At 32.8% G+C, this 21,949-nt stretch overlaps 2 protein-coding genes across 2 annotated transcripts; one reads left to right on the forward strand and one right to left on the reverse strand.

Annotated features, from left to right (window-relative positions):
• Positions 1-2,726: 2,726 nt before the first annotated feature.
• Positions 2,727-4,165, forward strand: LOC125822177 (probable F-box protein At4g22030). Its single transcript, XM_049501559.1, has one exon. It carries the CDS (start codon positions 2,820-2,822, stop codon positions 4,095-4,097), a length of 1,278 nt encoding a protein of 425 aa, XP_049357516.1. The 5' UTR covers positions 2,727-2,819; the 3' UTR covers positions 4,098-4,165.
• A 278-nt stretch (positions 4,166-4,443) lies between these two features.
• Positions 4,444-6,714, reverse strand: LOC125822188 (myb family transcription factor EFM-like). The gene is made up of 6 exons (XM_049501570.1): positions 6,516-6,714; positions 6,340-6,416; positions 6,204-6,240; positions 5,001-5,178; positions 4,706-4,802; positions 4,444-4,626 (listed from the first exon to the last, which is right to left on the reverse strand). The coding sequence occupies exons 1-6, from the start codon at positions 6,712-6,714 to the stop codon at positions 4,444-4,446; spliced, it is 771 nt and encodes a 256-aa protein (XP_049357527.1).
• Positions 6,715-21,949: the final 15,235 nt, after the last annotated feature.

The following is a 21,949-nucleotide window of genomic DNA, read 5'->3' on the forward strand; positions in this document are numbered from 1 at the left end:
CACTTGATAAAAACTAATTCCTACATTACTAAATCCTGCATTACTAATCCATGCATTAGTAATCCTTGCATTATGCATCTTTGTACCAAACGACCCCCAATAGTTAATACGTACTTCCTCTGTTCTTAATTACTTGTCCACTTTTGAATTGACACACATATTAAGAAAGTAATGATTGACATAGTGAGTTTACCATTTTACCCCTATTAATTATGAAGTTGTATGGATTAAAACTTAAGATTTTTAAAAAGTTCTACATTTTCAAAGTAATTAATTGAAGGTATAATAAGTAAAAGAATCTGTCATTTCTTGATTTGTCAAAATGAACAAGTAATTAAAAACAACTAAAAAAGGAAGAGTGGACAAGTTGTTTGCTTTTTCCCTTTTTCTTGGGGATCCGGTTCTTCTCCATTTCTCTTCTCTCCATTTTCCCCAAATTCTAGCCTGCATTGGAGACACATGTCATAGTTAAGACTTTGTTTTAATTAATTATATCTCAACCATTAATTCTAAACTATGACATGTGTCTCTAATACAAGCTAGAACTTGGAGAAAATGGAGAGAAAAGAAATTGAGAGAAGCCTGATCCTTTCTTCTTATATAATACCGACATAAGTTAGTGAGAAAATTTATGATTAATGCAAATATACAATAGAAATAAGTGTATTAAATAATAGTAACTCGATAAAAATATTAGAATGATAAAAATTATCTCTCAATGAACAAACTTTTTTTTTTACTAAAAAGTAGTATACAAATATTTGAATTATACATTTGAAAAAATTATCTCGACTAAAATTTTTATTTTAAAAATTACTTTTTAAATTCATTGGTGTTTTCATACCGCAAATAATTTTTACTAGTTATAATTATATAATCAAACTACACATCCGAAAAAAATAATCCACGTTACAATCTTTGATGTAAGAATTGTACAATTCTTACATCACGAGAATTTATTTATTCCGTTAAGCATCACAGATAATCTAAAATATACAGCAGCCACATGCTTTATTTTTCGGCCGATAACGGAGAAAGTAACGGATTATTAGCGAATTATCCTATGTAAGTAATGATCTGAATTCTGAAGGGCTATTTGAGGAAAAACACACATAAACAATTACTTTCTCTGTCACATTTGGAGCATGAGAATCAAAACAATTAATTTAGATAATGAATTCAGGTACGGAATTTTCAGATATTTAAAAGTAAAATTTACATAATTAAAAATCATATATAAAAAGTATTACAAGTCAATATAGCACATGATTTTTTACAAAATTATAATTCGAAAAATCTGTTTGACCCTCTAAATAATAACACCTTGACATAAAAATATGACGTATGTATCATATTTTTTTTATTTGTAATCATAAATTTATATACATCCTTTATTTTTTCTTTTTATTTTCTTGGGTCTCATGTATTACTAAATTGCATTCACCAATTCGTAATATGGGTTGGTGAGTTCGGTCGATTAAATAAATTGCATGTCGGCAATTAAGATCATCCTGAACATGATATATCCATAGCCTATAAGCATATAAAAAATTCTGAGTAAAAAAATTGTCTAGTTTTTACTGCTTCAAAAATGTGGTTGGCTTTCAATGCTATTCCATAATATAAAGCATAAAGTCATTGTTCGTTTATGCTAAGGCCGTCCGTCCCGTTAGCTTTGTGGGATGGGGTGGGGATATGGGTTTGTCTTCTATTATTATATCAAAAACAATTTTTAACGTTAATTAATTATCAAAAATGACTTAATTATCGTTAAATATGTTTTTTTTAGAGGCAAGCAATACTTTTTTTAAATATCCCTAAAGTCTATAGTAACACTGAATCCAATGTCAATTAGTTGAGCACTCTTATTTATATGCATATTTATTGCCATTAAAAGTTATTTTTATTGCAGTATATGTATTGTTTCACTTTTAACTTCCCAGTCCACCTATCCTGTTAAGAACTTGTTCCGTGCCAATTAAATTAGAAAAAGCATTTTTATATGTTTGAAATTGCAATCTTTTTTTCTTATCATTATTAATTTTTATTTTTATATTTTTGGAGTCGGTAATAAGTAAAAGTAACATAACTGACGTTCAGAAACCATAATATGTCAAGGTTATTTTAAAATTTGTGTATTCTTATATCACCTATTGTACTATCATCTTTTTATAAATTTTTAATGCTTAAATATTTAAATCAATAGTAATAATTAAAAAATCTCACTCAGGCCCTGCCCCGTCCCGTCCCATTAGCTTAGTGGATGGGACGGGGCGAGGGGTTCATCCGCACCAATCCTCCCTATCCCGTTAAGAAATCGTCATGTGCCGTCCCCCTAAAATCGTCCCTTTCCGCCCCCACTAGATATCCTTAGTTTATATATCATGCATGAAATATACATACAACTTGGGCAGAAAGTATAGTTGGTTAGTTGGTGGTTTGTAAATAGAGACACCATAAAAGTTTTCCTATAAATGTTGAAAGTCAATATAAGGGAAGGAAATGTGTAAGCAGTCAAAACAAGAAAACATAACAAATAAACAAAAGGGTACTCGTGAGATCCAAAATTTACGGAATTAAGCCAAATAAGAAAGAGTCTTGTCATCTACCCATTCAATTCAAACTTTGAATAAGTCACTAGTCTATTATTCGTCTCAGTCAAATCTTGTATATTTCAATGTCAACTCTCCCTATATATATGTCCAACAATTTTTTCATAATCACAACTAAATCCATTTTTTCTTTACCATAATCTCTCTATTACACAAAAAACTTTTCCATCCTAAATCAGTTAACATCCATTGGAGAAATTAGAAAAGATGACAATCCTCCAATCTTCAAGTTTCTTGAATTCTGTTGCCTCAACGTCATCCAACTACAGTTGTAAACGAGGATTGATAAGAGCTACTATTAATATTCCAAGAATTAAAACAAGCAAAATCTCTCTTCCGAATCTTCAATCAGTGCATGAACAAGATTTGATTAGCTATTCAACCATAGTAAACAACGATAACCTAGTCGAGATACAACTTAGCCCAGGTACAACAAGAAGCCATATGGTTAATGGTCCTGATCCCCTGGTTATCGAGAAGCTTTACGCGATCAAGGAGGCAGTTGCAGATAGAGTGGAGATGCATAGAAATATAGGGGAGCAAAGAAGTCAGTGGAATAGTATGCTTTTAACATCTATTAATGGGATAACTCTAGCAGCTGCTACAATGGTTGGAATTGCAGCTAGCACTGGTGCTGAGGGTGATTCTGTTTTGGGACTAAAAATGTCTTCCACTTTGATGTATTTGGCTGCTACTGGAATGTTGACGATCATCAACACGATTCAACCATCCCAGCTTGCTGAAGAACAAAGAAACGCAACAAGGCTTTTCCAAGATCTACATAACCAAATAGAAACAACTTTATCAATCGGTCACCCTTCAAGTATTGATGTGAAAGTAGCTATGGACAGAGTATTGGCTCTTGACAAGGCTTACCCTCTTCCTCTTCTTGGTGTAATGCTAGAGAAATTTCCATCTTCTGTTGAACCTGCTGTTTGGTGGCCTCAACAACGTCGAAGACAGACTAAAAGTGTCAACAATTGGAACGGATGGAATAGTAAACAGGAGGAGGAAATGAGAGAAATAATGGGCGTATTAGGCAGAAAAGACCAAGAAGAATACATTAGGCTGGGGGAAAAGGCATTGAAATTGAACAAGTTTTTAGCCATGTCCGGTCCTTTGCTCACAGGCGTAGCAGCGATTGGCTCTGCATTTGCAAGTCATTCTCCTCATGGATCATGGGCAGCCATGCTAGGAATTGTTGGTGGCGCATTAGCAAGTGTTGTTAACACAGTAGAGCATGGTGGACAAGTTGGAATGGTATTCGAGATGTACAGGAGCAACGCCGGTTTCTTCCAGTACATGCATGAATCTATTGAATCAAACTTGAGAGAAACAGAAACGGAGAGAAGAGAAAATGGTGAATTGTTTGAATTGAAGGTGGCTTTGAAGTTAGGCAGGAGCTTATCAGATCTGAGAAATCTTGCTGCTGCTTCTTCATTGAAGGAAGAACATTTAGATGAGTTTGCAAGCAAGCTTTTCTAATGTTGTACATATTTTTGTATTACTAGTGGAACATATTCTTTAATTTTTTTGAATATATATTCTTTAACAAAGTTAATTGGTTTAAAACAGTACTGTCTATGAGCATATTTTTCTGATTCTATACTGATTAGTCCTTGAAATTTCTTACCAAATCTTATCTGTCATGATCCGAATTCATGAGACCATGACTGCCCTTAGCAAGCATCTACCCGACTAAGCAAGTCTATACTAAGATTGATTAAAATGTACTCATTAGTAATTAGTACAAAACCAATAGATTTAGCTAGTAATTAGCTTGATTCTATGACAAAAGTCAAGGATTTGAGAGTGAAATTAGGGTGGTTAATTAACCTAGGGTAAGGTCAAGAGAGATATTATTATTATTATTATTATTCACATCATCTAATCCGGCAGATGGTTGTAAGGACATAGTTGTGCTGCCGGAGTCTTCGGCTTCTTCTTCAGTATCAATCATTGAAAAATGCTTATTTGACAAACTGCTACCATAATGATCGCCTACACTCCCATCCTGCCATAATTAAGCAAAATTAGTTAAGTAGTTAATCTCACTAATCTATTTGCTTCCAATTTTTTGGATAATTAATTACTTGAACAGTAGTGCAGCCATTGAAAAAATCCCTGAACATGTTGCAAGCTGGGTTCGATCGACCTTCTAATCCCATCATCTTCTTGGGCATGGGTTTCCTGGGAGGGGTAAACATGTAATTTCATAAATCACCATTGTAATACTAGCTCCGGTTATCTGTCTTATTTTTCAGGTAATTCCACTTGTTAATGATTCTAGCGGATAAAATTACACTAATCGTGTAAAAATTGTTCACATTCAATATATATAAGTTAAATTCAGTAAGAAGTTAGGTGTGAATAAGAAATGAAACGAACCACGGAGCTGGAGGGATAAAAGGAGGCGTAGAGGCAATTTGGTCCGAATAGGTGCTAGTTATTGTCGAATTAGGATGGCCATTATAGTAATGATGAAGAAAGTGTCCATGGGGATAATTCACTTGATCTGGACCATCCATTCTATTCCTCTTGCTCCCATTTGCAGCCTCTGCTACTGCTATAACAAAAAAAAATATCAAATGAAATTGTGATAAACTTAATTAACTAGTAACTGTTGAACGAATAATTTAAAGTTGGAGTAGGAAATTAAATTTGTCTAGAATTTGAATATTTATCTGTTGAATCCAGGTTCTATTATATGAACACTTCTTTGCTTGTACAAAAAGAGTCCACCACCACACATGGCAAATAAGATCTTTCTTCTTTACCCCAATATTCGGTCTGATTTTATGGACCCTTTATTAGGATTCTAATGGACATGAAGTTCTGACCATCTATCATAGAAAAAAAGAATGAATCGTGTATATATCTTTTTGGAGATTTTTTTTGGAAACAAATGATTAAACATCTACTTTTTCTTATGTTCCGTAATAGACAGGACATTGAAGAATAACCAAAAAAAACATTTCGAAAATCGGCTAGATTCTATCTCTTTTGCTTCTGATTGAAAAAGGAACGGAGCACAAGAAATTGATCTTTAATCTTTCTTTGATTAATCAATATGTAATATTCCGAATCTTCATGATCACTAATGAAATCCCAATGATCTCTAGACTGATCAGTTGATTAACGGAAAATTTGATATACATAGCTTAAATATACACCCAAAATAAAAAGAATGAAATTGAGGTAAATTATCAATTTTGGCCTTGCTAGCCATAGACTAGGTAGTGACTAGTAGTTCTAATTAGAACGTCCTTTTCACTTTTTAGTAACCAAAAGCGGTATTGTAAGGAATATATAATGGAGTATTCAGGAAAAAACATAAAGGGTCAAATAAAACATAAAAAGATTCCTCAAATGGAACTTCAATATCTTTTCTTGATTTCATCACTATTCATTCATTTACTTTCTATTTTCTCAAAAATTGTAGTATTAATTAAGTCATAAACTTTCAATTTGACTCATCATCTAATAAAATCAAGCTCCTCGATCGCTATAATGAATTTTAAAATCCCCAAATGAAAAGAAGCACAAAACATAAATAGAATAAGAAATTAAAGGTAGTTTATTGAAGGATACCTTGCATCAACTGTTCATGTTTCATACTTCTGTACATCTGTTCATATCATCAAAAAATACATCTTCTTAAAGCTACAGATCAAACGGTTGGAAAAGAAAAAAGAATGAAAGGCTTAATTATCTGTTAATAAATAACCTGAAGGTGACTCTTAACGTGAGATATGGTGAGGCCCTTCACATCCATCAACTGTAGCACCATCTTTGGTGTTGCTCCTAATTATATATGTACCACAACAAAATCAATAAATAAATAAATAAATAGCTACCAAATTATTAAGTCATCATGATATATAAAGAGAGAGTTAGGCTTACGATCTTCTCCACCAAGACGCTCAACAGCATGCACAAAGCTGCGATGAAGATCATGTGTCCATCGGAGTCTAGGCATTTTCGATCGAACATATGGTCTTACACCTGATTTGTTATTGTTAGTATTTTCTAATATAATTGGCTGCTTCATGGATAAATTAGAAGAAGAATTTTCTGAGAAGTGATGTAGCCCGTTCATCATGTGGTTGGGAAGATGGGGCAAGGGAAGAAGTAGTACTTATGGTGTATGATACAATAAAAGGAGAATATTTATTAGGGAGTCTGTTGTCATGTTTTGTCTATTTCTGCAGGCTTTTTAACAACAAGGGATTTGAGTTCTTGAAAGAGTTTTCATTTTAAAAGTCTCTTGAATTTTGATTATGAAGCTGAAAATTTTCCACACATATTCAACCTTGCACTCATAATTACATGAAAATAGTGAAGAACTTTAATGAATAAGAACAAAATAAGTCCCCAGAAAAAGATTCTAATTGATTATAATAGCTTTACTTTACAGGACATCTTTGTTTGAAGTCGGCATCAAAACATTCTTGTGTGCCCACTTATGAGATAGATTATACACCACAAACACACCTTTTTGATCAGTCTTAACTTTAAAATACCCTTAAAAATGGCCTAAACAGATCATTAATGGTGATTGAACATAGAAATGATCGTCAATGTTAAGATTAGCTAAAAGACAAATTAGTGTGTGAAAAGTGAAAACCTCTTTTGGCATTTGGTGAAGTCAGTTACGAATAATTAATTAACACTTCAAGCGTGTACTTGATGAGTTATACAAGTGTGTTGTTTCAGAGCTTGATATACTCATTATATTATTTTTTAAAATTTGACTAGTACTCTCTCCTTCTCAAATTAACAATCCCAAAATTATTATAGTTGGAAATCTTATGGAAAATATTTTTCACGAACACTTGTACGGAATTCATCATGCGTATCATATACTGTCCTTAAGGATATTTTTTTTCCAACAATTATTGTTTTTTAAGAATTAAAAGAAGAATGCACAATATTTAAAAGAAATAATCAATCTACTTTTATTATTAAAGGATTAACTTAGTAAATTATACTCCCTATGTTCCATTTTATGTGACACTTTTCGGATTTCGAGATCCAAACAAGTCTGTCTTTGACCGTAAGTTTTCCATAAATCTTTTAAACATTTTGAATTATCAATTATTGTGACTTATAATACTTTTTACGTAGTTTACAAATATATGAATTTCATTTCAAAAAAAATTGAAGATTCCATGCGCAAATTTCCGATCAAACTTAAACTGTTTGACTCTCGAAAAATAAAAAGTGTACGTAAATTGGGACAGAGAAAGTACTTTCTATATGTTTGTGAAATATTTTTTTAATAGGCATTGAAAGTCATAACAACACTTAAATGAAATTGTGAAGTAACATATAGCTTAGCTTATTTGACCTTTCTTTTGTAGTTGCCAAAGCTAGATATAACAAAGCTTTGCTTCATTTCTTAAATTTCATATCCAATTAAAATGTATCACGTAAATTCACGGAGAATATATTTATTATCCGAAGAAGAATGATGAGTGGTGAAGTGAGACCAAAGAAGGAAAAGATGAGGGTGACATAGGCAAATGTATGTCCTCAAGGAAACATACCAAATTCTCCCTGCCCCACTAATTCACCATTTCCTCTCCCTGGAAACCGTAACTCCTTCTCATCCCTAAAGTTGTTTTAATATTTTTTTTCTTTCTTTTTCGAGGGGCGAAGGACTCTAAACGTTATTAACGTTACCCCTGACTAGATGGAGCCAATGAAATAGTGACGCGTGATGACACGTCTAAAAGTTTGGTGACACGTGGCTCATTCGCGATAACTTCTATGAATAAATAAGGATATCGATCATTAAATGAAATCTCAACATATCATATTTTTTTAACGATGACACGCTAGAATTTCTGCGGGCTTCCGTAAGATACTTAATATTTAGTGGGGCGGGTGCAGAAATTCTAAGTAGCTTACGTCGGAATTGGTTGATGGGTGGAATTTAGGAGAAATCCTTTGCGGAATTCAGTCACAGCCGAGATGGCCGAATGTAGCCAAAAAAATAGTACGTAAGTGGACAAAAATTGGGGATGAAAACGGGAACGGAGTGGCTTGGAAAAATGACAGGAATATTCTCTGGCAGGAGATAATGCATGGACAAGTATTTTGTAAGCATGAATAATGGACACTCTAAGAAATTTGAGAATTTTATTTCTCTAGCCGTGATCATTCATTAAGTGACTCTGATTATGTTCAATTCCCGATGAAAAACAAAAAAAAGTTGGGTGATTAATTATTTTCTTATTTCTCTAAGTTTGATTTAATTTGATTAATAGAGTGTATTCACATCGATGGAATAATCAGTAGTATTTGGTAGAATAATCAAGATGCGCACGAAGTAGATTTTTTTTAAAAAGCTTCTCAACGTGTGGGTTACTTGTGATTAGGGGTGTACAAAATCGAATCGAAAATCGAACCAAACCGTAAACCGAGTCAATCCGGAAAAAAAAACCCGACTAGTGGTTGGTATGACTTGGTTTGGTTTTTGAAAAAAAAAACCCGACTATATTTGGATTGGTTTGGTTTTAACTAAAAAAAAACAACCCGAGATCAAACCAATCCGACATTATATATATAATTTTAAAATTTTATTTTATACATAAAAATATTTACTTTGATATAATTTTTAAATATTTCTTATACTTTTTCATAGTTTTTATCTTTTAATATATTATTTCAAGTTTGAAACTTAGAATTATGAATAGGCCAATAAAGATTATAGTCCACATATGTTGGTAATTATAATAAAACTTAAATCTAAATCAAATTAATACTCATGCAAAAAGAAAATCAATTCAACACTAAGAATGACAATAATATTGAATATTTGTTCTTTAGTTTTACATTGATTTAGACAATTAAAATGCATAATCTAATTTTAATTTCCTTTAATATTTAGTCATGTAACTAATACTTATTAAATTTAATTTTAGCATGATTTAGTACTTTTAAATTATGATCATTTTCATTATGACTTGTTAATTTGCAATATTTGTTTTACGCTATTTCATTATTATTATTTTTGTTGGATATTTTAGTGTCATTAATCATATCATATTGTGTTATATTTTTAAGAAACATCTTAAATAGTTGTATTTTGATAGGACTAAAGAAATATTTGAAATACAAGTAAATTATATGTTTGTATGAATACTTTACCGGAAAACCCGAAATAACCTGAAAAAACCCGAGTTTTATTGGTTTGGTTTGGTTTATAAATTTAAAAATCCGACACAAATGATTTGATTTGATATTTGAAAAACCCGAATCAACCCTGCCATGTACACCCCTACTTGTGATCAAATTATTATGTGTTATTGTATTTGATGTTTACTATTGGAGCAACTAAACAAAGTAGTTTGAATGGTCAGAAACAAGACAGAGGAAGGAGTGAACGCCTGACTGGATAGAAAGTGTGAACACAAAAGTATTGTGAAAAGTGTGAACAGAACCATATTTTAAAAGAAAGAATGCAGAGAATGAGAAAACCCAACTTAGCCTTAATTTAGACGAGAGAATGTAACCAATGTTAATTGTTGTAATATTCATCCCAGTAACTGACGAATAGTTAATATGATAGAGTTTCAAATTTCACATGTCAAATTTCTTGACAATAGCTATTCTCCCTCCATGACCATCTGTTATTTAACTCAAAAATATGTACAAAATAATTGTCATTTTAAAAATCTAAAATTAAAGCCAACAATTGTTTTCTACCATTATTAAATTAAAGAAGTATGTGCAATATTTAAGAGGAAAAATTAATCAGCTTTTCTTCTTCTTCTTTTTAATCTGCTTTTATTAAATAAAGATAACTTAGTAAATTATACTTTGTATTTATATATTTATTTTTTTCTTAATAAGCATAATAAAAAGGTCTGAAATATATCTGAACTTTGACCGAAATTACTATAACAATACCGAACTTTGGAAAGGACCTTTTACCCCTGCACTATTTAATAGTGTATTTTAAAGGTATATATGTGCCCACGTGGACATCATAAATATTGCATCATTATAAATCGTAACATGTCAACGTGGGCACATATATAATTTTAAAATACACTATTAAATAGTGTTGAGGGTAAAAGATCCTCCATAAAATTTGATATCGTAACAACAATTTCAGCCAAAGTTAAAGTATTTTTCAGACCCTTTTCCCAATAGAATACATTCACATTTATGGAATACCGTAGAATTATCAAGATGCACACTAATTAGATATAGAAAAATGGTTTCTCAACGTGTGGGTTCGAATTGTTATGTCATTACGTGTTTATCGTCTGAACAATTCTGTCTTATTTAATAAAAGAGATAAATGTCAAAAACACACCTAAACTATACTTTTTTTAGTTTCATACCTAAACTATCACTTTTTAGTTTGAGAAACACACATATCTCTTTTATATCACTTTCATCATGGTGTGTGTAATACACTCTCTTTTTTATTTAAAAAAATTATCACATCACACTCCACATGTGTCACACCCCTTTTTGCGCATAGCGGTGGAAGGGTTTTTCCAATTTAAGTGACGTTATTGATTAAGGGATTTTTTATCTTTGTTTATTTTTTCAGAGTCACCACTTTGAATTGAGTTGTGGTGTTCCAAGTCACCTTTTCAAATCCCTAATCAATAGGAAATGACTCTTTTAGTTTTGGTCTACGAACTAGAAATTCGGGTAAGGAATTCTGTTGATCGAGGGGAAGGTATTAGGCATCCCTCGAGTCCCGTGGTTCTAGCACGATCGCTTTTATTGACTTATACTTATTTTAATATGTTTTTGGATAATTTGTGTCTAAGGCCATGATTCACTTATTTTTTAATTGTTGAATTTTTATTAGTCTTAAACCGGATGCATAACTGCATTCTCGATCTTGACATTTTAGAGACATAACTGTCTTCTTTGCATCACACTTAATAACCTTATTTTTTATAAGTCTTACCTTAAATTAATAAAAACTATTTATATTAGTGGACAAGGTGCGTCACCGCATCCTTGAGTTTATTTTAATGTCTCAAAAAAGATGTGTAACCACATTCTTAATTGAAACAAATATTTTTTAATTTGTTTAAGTGTTTGATCTAACATTAAAAGAAAATATATATTCCTAAAAAAAAACAAATAAAGTAAAATACTAAACTTCTAGAATAAATTTTTTTGATCATTTTTCATATGTTTTTATTTTTTGCAATTTCTTAAAGTTGAAGTCAAAATTAAGTGTACACTTTCTAATCAAAGAAAACAATACCGAATTGCAAAAAATAAATCTCATTTTTTGTTTGATAAAATAAAACAACAATAATTTATTTATATATTTATGTTTTAGCCTAACTATACCTACTTTACCATTCTTATCTAAATCAAGACAAGAACAATGTTATGATCCGTTCATTTTTAAGAGATCATAACTAATAAATAAAAATAAATAAATAAAAAACAAAATCATCAATTAAAACTACCTTCATTCATGAAATAGATATAACACTTAACACATTCTTCATTTTAATCAAATTATGAATAAAATAAAAGTGTAAGAAAACTTATCATAATAATTACATCAAATTCCATGAATAAATTAAATAAGAAGATAAAGTAAAGTTGAATACCGCAAAATCTTAACTGAAGCTCGATTAGAACACCCACAACTTTTGTAGGTTATTTGTGATGGTATATGTGTTTGTGTTGATATGAAAAAAAAATGGGTAATGAAGAAAAGATGTGAATGTGTTGGTGAATTTTTTAAAAGGATAATCAAATAAAATGGGAAGGTTTTTCTTCTTCTTTTTTTCTCGTGTAATGTGTTGTTGTTTTTTTTTGTTTCTGTCCGTTTGTGTTGCTGTGTTGTTTTCCGATTTTTCCTTCTTCCTTGGTGTGTGTCTGTCTATATAGTAGTAGTAGTATGTATGTGTTGTGTCGTGTGTGTAGTGTACTAGTGTGTGAGTTGGGTAAGTGGGGTAGTGGGTAGAGTGGGGGTAATGGGAGATAGGTAGTGGAGTAGTGTGTAGTATATATAAATATAAATATAATAATTAAAATTACTAACTAATTATTTTAAATTACTATAATTTAAGAAAAGTTAAATAGCTAATTAAAAATATAATTAAGAAACACTAGTTTATTTATTAAATATACATTAAAAGAAAACATACATTTTTGAACATTTTCTTCTCTTTTAAATAAATTGAAAACAAAACTTAACTTAAAACATAACTCTATTTTTGTGGTTTTCGAATATTTTTACACTAAACTTACTAAAATATGATAAAATCAAAATATTTAATTTAAAAGTAAAAGAAATATTTAACCACTAAAAATGGTGTAATACCTTAAATTCGGTCAAAAATTACGTGTCTACAACATGGACAAACATTCAACTTTGACAACAATTAAATAAATTATTAGTATTAGTTAAAATTAAAAATTAAAAAATTATTATCCAAAAAAATAATATTTCTTTTATAAAATAAAATGTAAAATATTTTTCTTACCTCACTCCATCACTTTCTCTCACCGCAACCCACCCACCCAACCCCGACCATTTTTTTTTTGTTTAAATTTCTTTTATAAAAGTATTTAATTTTTTTACTTCATCTCCTCCCCCCACCCCCTCAAATACTAATTTAGATATTATTTTATTTTAAAAAAAAAAATAATTCTACCCACTCCACCTAACCCTTCGCTTCCAATTTTTTTCTCATTTTGTGTTAGATATATACATATCGAAAATATGTTTTACTTGCCGCAACAAGATTTTTTCCAATTTTTTTATTTATTTATGTTATATTCGGCACACTAGTAGAAATTATTTTTTTCTAAAAATATATGTATGTACATATCTAAAACAAAATGAGAAAAATGTAAAAATAAAATGAAAATAGGAGCGGATGGTTAAATAGGATGGGATAAAAAATTTATTTTTTTAAAAATAAAATAATATCAATTTTTATTTTGGTGTGGGGGGGGGGGGGGGAGGGTGAGTGGTGTTTTTTGGGAGGGGGAGAATGAAGTATGATTTTTTTTAAAATATTTTATAATATAATTTTTTTATAAAAAGGATGGGGGATTGTGGAGGAGATGGTGGAGTGAGGTAAGAAAAATAATTTAAATTGTATTTTTCTAAAAAAATTATTTTTTATGGATATTAATACTTTAATCTTTAATTTTTTAATTAATATTAATAGTTTATTATTTATTTTTTTGTCAATGTGAAATATTTTATCCATGTAGAATGTCAAGGTTTTTTCAAATAAAAGAGAGTGTATTACACACACCACTGAGGTGTGCTTCTCAAACTAAAAAGTGATAGTTTAGGTATGAAACTCACACTCTCAATAGTTTAGATATTAAATTCAAAAAAATGGGATAGTTTAGATGTGTTTTTGACACTGTTCTCTTTAATAAAATAGTTTGAATGGTGAGAAACAAGAAAAAGAAAGGAGTGAACGCCTGACTAGGTGGAAAGTGTGAACACAAAATCATTGTGGAAAGTGTGAACACAAAATCATTGTGGAAAGTGTGAACAAAAAATCACATTTTAAAGGGTAAAGGGTCAAATATGCTTCTAAATTATGCGAAAATGTCTAGATGTACCCTCCGTTTGAAGTTTGGCTCATATGTACCCTCGTCGTCCAACTTTTCGCCCATATATGCCCTTATAGACGTTAGTTGTTTTGCTGGAACTAACCAACTCATTTTCTTTTCTTTAAATAACAAATGAAATTGCCACATCCCCTTTTAATTACCACATGACATTTATTTATATTAAAAAATGAATGCACCTCTCTTAAATAGAATATCCGACCCGTAAATCCTATCCAACCCAAATTTTTTTGGTGGATATTTCACATAAGCCAATAAATCATATTTGCACCAAATCCCTTTGGTCGGAGAAACGCCATCTCCAACCAAACCCATCAATTTATCCTAAAAAAACACCATTAAAGATGAGCTTCGAGCTCTAACCAAGAGCAAACAATATAGCTCCAATGAGCTCACTGATTCGCACAACCTTGGACAAACAACTACCAAATAGCTCCGACCACCACGAGCTCCAGAAAGCTAGCAAACGACCCAAAAATAGTTGTATTTCAGATGTCAAATGTTATCTCATTTTAGATCTGGTCGGAGGAATTCAAACTCCGGCCACCTTGGGTCGGATATTCTATTTAAAAGAGGTGTGTTCATTTTTTAATATAAATAAATGTCACGTGGTAATTAAAAGGGGATGAGCCAAACTTCAAACGGAATATATCTAGACATTTTCGCATAGTTTAGAAGCATATTTGACCCTTTTGCTCTATTTTAAAAGAAAGAATGCAGAGAATAAGAAAGCCCAACTTAGCCTTAACTTCAGGCGAAAGAATGTTGCCAATGTTAATTGTTGTAATACTCCCTCCATATGTTAAACTAGCTTAAAAAAATAATTGTCACTTTAGAAATTCAAAACAAAAGTAAAGGTATACTTCAATCATATTAAAAAGTCCAAGGCGAGAGAAGTCCTAATCCATCTCTAATACCGTAAAAACCCAATTTTCCTTTTTCGATGGCCGCCACGACCGGCAGCCAACCTCCTGCTGAGGTAGGTCGGCTGGTAATTCCATCTGGACCTTCATACGCTGATGCACTGGGTCTGAAGAAACATCACAAACAACCATTACCACTTAAACCAATTTCGTATTTGCATGGAGAACCTCAACTAACATGGGATGTAGAAAAAGTACATCAGATGATCGTCAATGAAAATCTAGAATATACGGTGATTGAGAAGTTTTCGTACGAATGGCCGGATATGCAAGATCTTAGAAAGTTGATACCTAAACAATGTGAACTAAAAGGGTGGGTGTAATATCGTTTTGCTTAGCAATAGGCATGTGTTAATAAGAGCGGCGTTTTTGGAGGATTATGTGCATCTCATATCCAAGCCAGCTTTTTACATCACTTAAAACAACTGGTCATTCCCAATGAGAACTTTGAAATGGGATCCAATGTTCAATCCTGAAGAGAAAACGACAACAGCAATTGCTTGGATCTCATTTTCATCGTTGCCGCCAATTTTTTTTGGAGGAGATGTCGTATTTTCACTTGCGGCAGCAATGGGAAAGCCACTACAAGTGGACATGGCAACGAAGAATCAAACGAGGCAAAGTTGTGCAAGAGTAAATGTGGAGGTAGATTTACTGAGAGAATTCCCAAAGCAGATTAAAATTGGGATGAGGATGAAGAATAAAAAGGTATTGGAGAAGTGGATCAAGATCAAATACGATTATGTACCAAAGTATTGTCAAACATGTATGATTCAGGGACACAACGAAGAATAATGTTTTGTTGTGCACCCAGAATTGTACCCAAAAGAGAAAGCAGGACAAGTGGAGGGAAAAAGAACAGAAAGAAAGCATATAAATTCTAAGAAGGGAAATTTAGATGTGCATGTTGTAGGAGATGTTGGAATTCTCCAAAAACCCAATAGAGAAGAAGGATTTGTGGAGCAGCGATATAAAAAATGGGGTGGTGACAAAAGTAAGCAGCCGGAACAAGTTTGGAACAGGGTGGGTTTAATCACTAAAAATATATTCAATATGTTGGCACAAGTTGAACAAGAGGGAGGGGGAAAAGGGGAGAAAGTGGATTTGACTGGGGTGAAAAAAAATGGAGATACGCCTGGTGTTCAAATGAGTGATAATAAAGAAAAGGGAACCAAAAGGCAAGAGAGCACAAGAGAGAATGAACTTGTAGAGGGGAACAATCAGCCAGAAATAAATAATATGGATACATCAAGTAACATAGATGACAATCATCAGGCAAGCAACAAATGAGGTGATAGGGTGGAGAGAAATTTTAAGGAAGATATATCAACAAATGAGACTTATGATGTGAGTAATCAGGTTAAGGAAAAGCAGAGTAAAGATTTTGCATCACGTAAAGTTATTGAATTACGCATGAACTCGGGGAAAAAAACCTTAATGGAGGGGGAAGACACTGGGAAGGGTCCAACTTTAATCGAAAAGGATGATGAGGTATTGTAACACAGAAAGGACACGAAGGAGGATGAGGATATTGAACACAACAGTCAACAAATTAGTAAGGCATGTGATTTATCACCTAGACATACCAATAGCTTGAAATATGAGGCAAAGAAAGATAAGCGAACACTACCTTTACAGTTCCAAACAAGGAGTAGCAGGGATAAGGCGTCTAATAGTGATCAATGATTGACAAAATTATTTTATGGAATATTAGGTCGGTTAATACTCAAAAATCTTTTGAGAGATTAATGGATCTAAATAAAAGACATCATTATTCATTCATAGCTTTAATGGAGCCTTTTTAAAGTCCATCGGAGCTAGATCAATACAAAAGGAAGTTAGGCTTCGAGCATGCAGGGGTAAATTGTTCTATAAAAATTTGGTTTTTTTAGAAGTCAGATTGGGAGGCCAACATTATTCTGGACACATTACAGCAGATTACTATCAAGTTTAAAATAAGAGGTCTATTTTATCGGATCACGGTTGTGTATGCGAGATGCACTGCCTTGGAAAGATTGGAATTATGGGAGGAATTAGAAGAGTTAGCAGGAAGTGAGCAATGTCCATGGGTTGTTGAGGCTGATTTCAACGTAATTCTTAATGATGAGGAAAAACTAAGTGGACTGCAGTTTACTTAAAATGAAGCTTTAGATTTTGCATCCTACATCACTTCGTGTGCTTTGTCAAAAACACACACATCAGGTAGCAAATTTACTTGGTGGAATAGGCGAATTGAAGGAGATTGTATTTTTAAGAGGCTAGACAGAATCCTTGTTAATCAAGGGTTTCTGGATATTTTACCAACTTCAGAGGTCCATCATCTGATTAGGTAAGGATCTGACCATGCCCCTTTACAGATGATATGTAATTCTACTGAGGGACCAACGATAAAACCCTTAAGGTTTTTGAATTTCTAGAGTAAGCACAAACATTTCAAGAAGATTGTGGAAGATAATTGGTGTGTGGATTTTGTAGGTAACCCTTTTATAGAGTTTCAAGCAAAACTGAAGAAAATTAAAAATGCACTATCAGCATGGAATAGAAATGCTTATAGAGATGTATTTTAGTAAATATCCACCATGGAAGATGTGATAAAGGTGAAGAAAGTTCAGATGGAGATACACCCCTTTGCAAACAATAAGGTAGAGTTGAGCGAAGACGAAGCAAAATTGAAGAAATTTTTGACAATTGAAGAAGAATTTTGAAGGCAAAAGGCGGTAATTTTTTCATTCTTATGTAAAGGGGAGAAGGAAGAAGTTGCACATTGCTGAAATAGAGGATGATTATGAGATAAAGTTGCAGGTGAATTAACATATTGGAAAAGTTGTTGTGGATTTTTTTTAGCAGCAATTTTGTGCAGAAACAATGGTAACAGATTTTGCCATGCTTGAGCACATACCAAAGTGTTTAACAGAAGATGAAAATGAGGTTTTAAGTAGACTGTCGGACCTAAAGGAAGTGAAAAGAGTGGTGTTTGAATTCAATGGGAATAGTGCTTGTGGATCGGATGGTTTCACAGGACATTTCTTTCAGTGTTGCTGGGAGATCATTGGGGAAAATGTTACAAAGTGGTTAAAAGGTTTTTTCTGTGGGCAAGAGTTGACAAAGAACATCACTCATATGAATTTAGTGTTATTGCCTAAGAAAGAAGTAGTGCAAAATTTTTCAGATCTAAGACTTATAAGCCTTAGTAATTTTATGAATAAGATCATCTCCAGAGTGCTACATAAAAAATTGTGATGATTTTACCCTAGATAATTTCTCCTACATAGTGAGGCTTTATGAAGGGCAGAAGTATTATAGAGAATATATTATTGGCAAAAGAGATAATCAGAGATATGAATAAGAGGAGCAGAAATGTTAATGTGGTTGTGAAATTGGATATGGTCAAGGCATATGATAGAGTATCGTGGTTTTTTTTAACCAAAGTGATGAGAAGTTTTGGTTTTTGTGAAATTATTATTGATTTGATATGGAGGATTATGTCCAATAATTGTTACTCTGTTCTGATAAATGGGAGGGCTCATGGCTTTTTTCGATCTTCTAGAGGATTGAAGCAAGGAGATCCTCTCTCCCCTACCCTTTTTACTATTGCTGCAGAAGTTCTAGCAAGAGGTTTCAATAACCTACATGGGGATGCAGACTTTAAGGGCTATGGGTTGCCGAAGTGGAGTCCTAAGATAAATCATTTATCTTATGCAGATGATACTATTATCTTTTGTTCTGGGGAAAGAGGGTCAGTGACGAAGGTGCTAAGAGACTATGAGTACGTTTTAGGGCAAAAGATTAACAAATCAAAGAGTTGTTTCTATCTTCATGAGAACACACCTTTGATTATCGTTATAAGATTGAGAAGGTTAACAGGATTAAGACAAGGGAATTTTCCTTTCATTTACTTGGGCTGTCCAGTTTATTATGGGAGGAGCAACTCAAGCTATTATGAGGAGTTGATAAGGAAAATTGCAAAAGAGAATTTTTTCCTAGCATAATAAGTTCCTTTCTTCTGGAGGTAAGCAGGTACTAATTAATCATATACTTCAGTCAATGCCTATATACTTTCTATCAGCAATGAACCCAACCAAGAAAGTCATGGTGCAAATTCATCAAATCTTTGCGAAATTTTTTTGAGGAAGGGATGGGGGAGTAAAAGGAAAACATTGGGTGGCATGGGAGGATATGTGTCTACCAAAGGAGGAAGTTGGAATTGGATTTAGGAGGATTCAAGATATAAACAAAGCTTTGTTTGCTAAGTTATGGTGGAATTTTCGAATATCCACAAATTCATTATGGGCTGAATACATGTGGAATAAGTACTGCAAAAAATTGCATTCGGTAATTACAAACAGTATTGGAGCTTTTCAAGTATAGAGGAAGATGATTAAGATTAGAGAGGATGTGGAACATGACATCTGGTGGCAATTAAAAGCTGGAAATTCTAGTTTTTGGTTTGATAATTGGACCAGGCAAGGAGCACTTTACTTTACAGAGGGAGATACGACACAAGAGGAGGAGTCAGAAGTCAAGGATTTTATAAGAAATAAAGAGTGGGATGTGGAAAAGTTGAGATCGGTTGTTTCTGAGGAGATGGTACATCATATAACAATGAATTTTAAGGCCAGAAGTAGGGCAGTCGGCAGTGATAAGGCTTGGTTGGTTCGAAACTGTAATGGGAATTTCACGGTCAAATCAGCATTTCAAACAGTGAGAAGTAAAAAGGAAGAGAAGGAATGGAGCACGTATATGTGGTTAAAGTGGTTACCTTTCAAGATAGGTTTTTTTTATGGAGGGTTTGGATGAGGAGAATAGCAACAGATGACAACCTCAAAAGGATGAGTGTGCAATTGGTGTCCAAATGTTACTGTTGTGAAGAGGGACACTTGGAGACTATGCCTCATTTATTACTAATGGCTCACATAACCCAAAAGCTATAGAAGCAATTTGCTTCTTGTGTAGGTATCAACATAAATGGAGCTAATCTAAGGCGACTCATTTACAGATGGTGGGAGCACAAGATGTCAAACAAGGTAGATCATATATTAAAGGCAATCCTAACCATTATAATGTGGGAACTATGGAAAAGGAGAAACAATTTAAGACATGGAAAGGAGACTACCTATGGATATATGTATTATCAATGTCAATTGGCAATACATCGTTTGATAAGGGTCAAATTTCCATGGATTAAAAAGGTGCCACATCAATGGTATGAAAGGGTTGATTCACTGCAGAATACAAGCCCACCATACATTATCTTTTAGTAGATGGAAGGTGCCAAGAAAGGGTTGGATTACTTGCAACACTGATGGAGCTAGTAAAGGAAACCCAGGCCAGAGTGCGTTTGGTTTTTGTATAAGAAATAGAAGTGGAGATTTGTTGTCTGCAGAAGCACAGAATATAGGGGAGGCCACTAACATGGAGGCGGAGGTACGAGCAGTATGGGAGGCTTTGTCTTATTGCATTAGGCAAAGTTTTAACTATGTTCAGTTGGAGACGGATTCATTAGTTTTAAAGAATATGATTACAATGAATTGGAGAATTCCATGGGAACTAGCAGAAAAAATGGAGGAAATACATCATATGGTTACTCAAATCAATATGCAAGTGCAATATATTTTCAGAGAAGCAAATCAGCTAGCAGACTATGTAGCAAGTTCAGCAATTAACAAAGAGGATAAACATGTATTTTTAAATTTTAATCAGTTACCAAGCATGGGAAGAAAGATTCTTAATATAGACAAGCATCAAATACCATTTGTTCGTATCAAAACAAGGAGAATCAATATTGACAATAACAGACATGCTTAGTTACATTGAAGACACTGAGTTCCACAACACAAATTTAATGGGTGCAAAAGAGTTGTAGGGGAATTAATCCTAAGACTAAGTTAGGACAAACAGCAAACAACGATACAGGGATCAGCAAAAAGCGAGAGTAAAGAGGCCAAATTTGATTTTATTGTAAGCACTCAGCTAGGAAATCTTAAGAATGAAGCTCGAGAGATTTTTTCTTGTTTTCGGCTTCAACTACAGGAACAGGGGTTCATAGTTAGCACAAAAGGAAATCAAGATGAAATAAATGGAAGGGAGAAACGCACTTACACATAACTCCAAAGTTAGAAGGTCAGGCCTATAATCTAACAAGTTACTCAAGAAATCAGGCATTGCACGCCTGCAACCAAGCTAGTGTCAAGAGAGATAAGCGGAGAAAAATCAAGGGAGAAGGGAGGAACACATACCTTTGACAGCTGATCATACAAGTTTGAAGAAGGATGTTTAGCATAATGAAATCGGAGTTGAAGAGAGCAAGCGAGTATTTCTTCAAAGCTTCAGGGCGACGGATGAACAAAGAGGAAAGAGGAACAGGAAAATGGTACAGACAAACCATTTAGGAAACCCGTCTAAGGGATTTTTTCTTTTTAAAAGCACTTGATCTGGTCAGTGGTCACTTTTGGGCCGACCAGGATCCGTGTTTTATGTAAGAGTGGCCCATTTCGGGTATTTTAATAAAATGGACCTTGTGTCCAAAATTTAACCAAAAAAAACAAAACAAAAGTAAACAAATCGTTTTCTACTATTAATAAACAAGTAGGCACAATATTAAGATGAAAAATTAATACATCTTTTATTAAATAGGTAACTTGGTAAATTATACCTTTTATTTATTATTTTTCTTAATAGGCGTGATAAAAAAAAAACTAAAATGATAGTTAAAATTGGGATAGAGAAAGTACTTGTTAAATTTAAAATCCCCAAAGAAAACCGTCCATTTTAATTTGTTTGCCATATTTTCAGGAAGAAAGCCAACAAAAAATGGAT

The sequence above is a fragment of the Solanum verrucosum genome, unplaced genomic scaffold, assembly GCF_900185275.1.
Source record: "Solanum verrucosum unplaced genomic scaffold, falcon-dt-bn FXZP01000103.1, whole genome shotgun sequence".
NCBI classification, from domain to species: domain Eukaryota; kingdom Viridiplantae; phylum Streptophyta; class Magnoliopsida; order Solanales; family Solanaceae; genus Solanum; species Solanum verrucosum.

Excerpts from the sequence above, each read along its gene's own strand:
- LOC125822177 (XM_049501559.1), top strand. The coding sequence starts at position 2,820 with ATGACAATCCTCCAATCTTCAAGTTTCTTGAATTCTGTTGCCTCAACG.
- LOC125822188 (XM_049501570.1), bottom strand. The coding sequence starts at position 6,714 with ATGATGAACGGGCTACATCACTTCTCAGAAAATTCTTCTTCTAATTTA. Across the intron at positions 5,179-6,203 it reads ACATGAACAGTTGATGCAAG|CAGTAGCAGAGGCTGCAAAT; the intron begins GTATCCTTCAAT and ends TTTTTGTTATAG. Across the intron at positions 4,803-5,000 it reads TTTATCCCTCCAGCTCCGTG|GAAACCCATGCCCAAGAAGA; the intron begins GTTCGTTTCATT and ends TACCCCTCCCAG.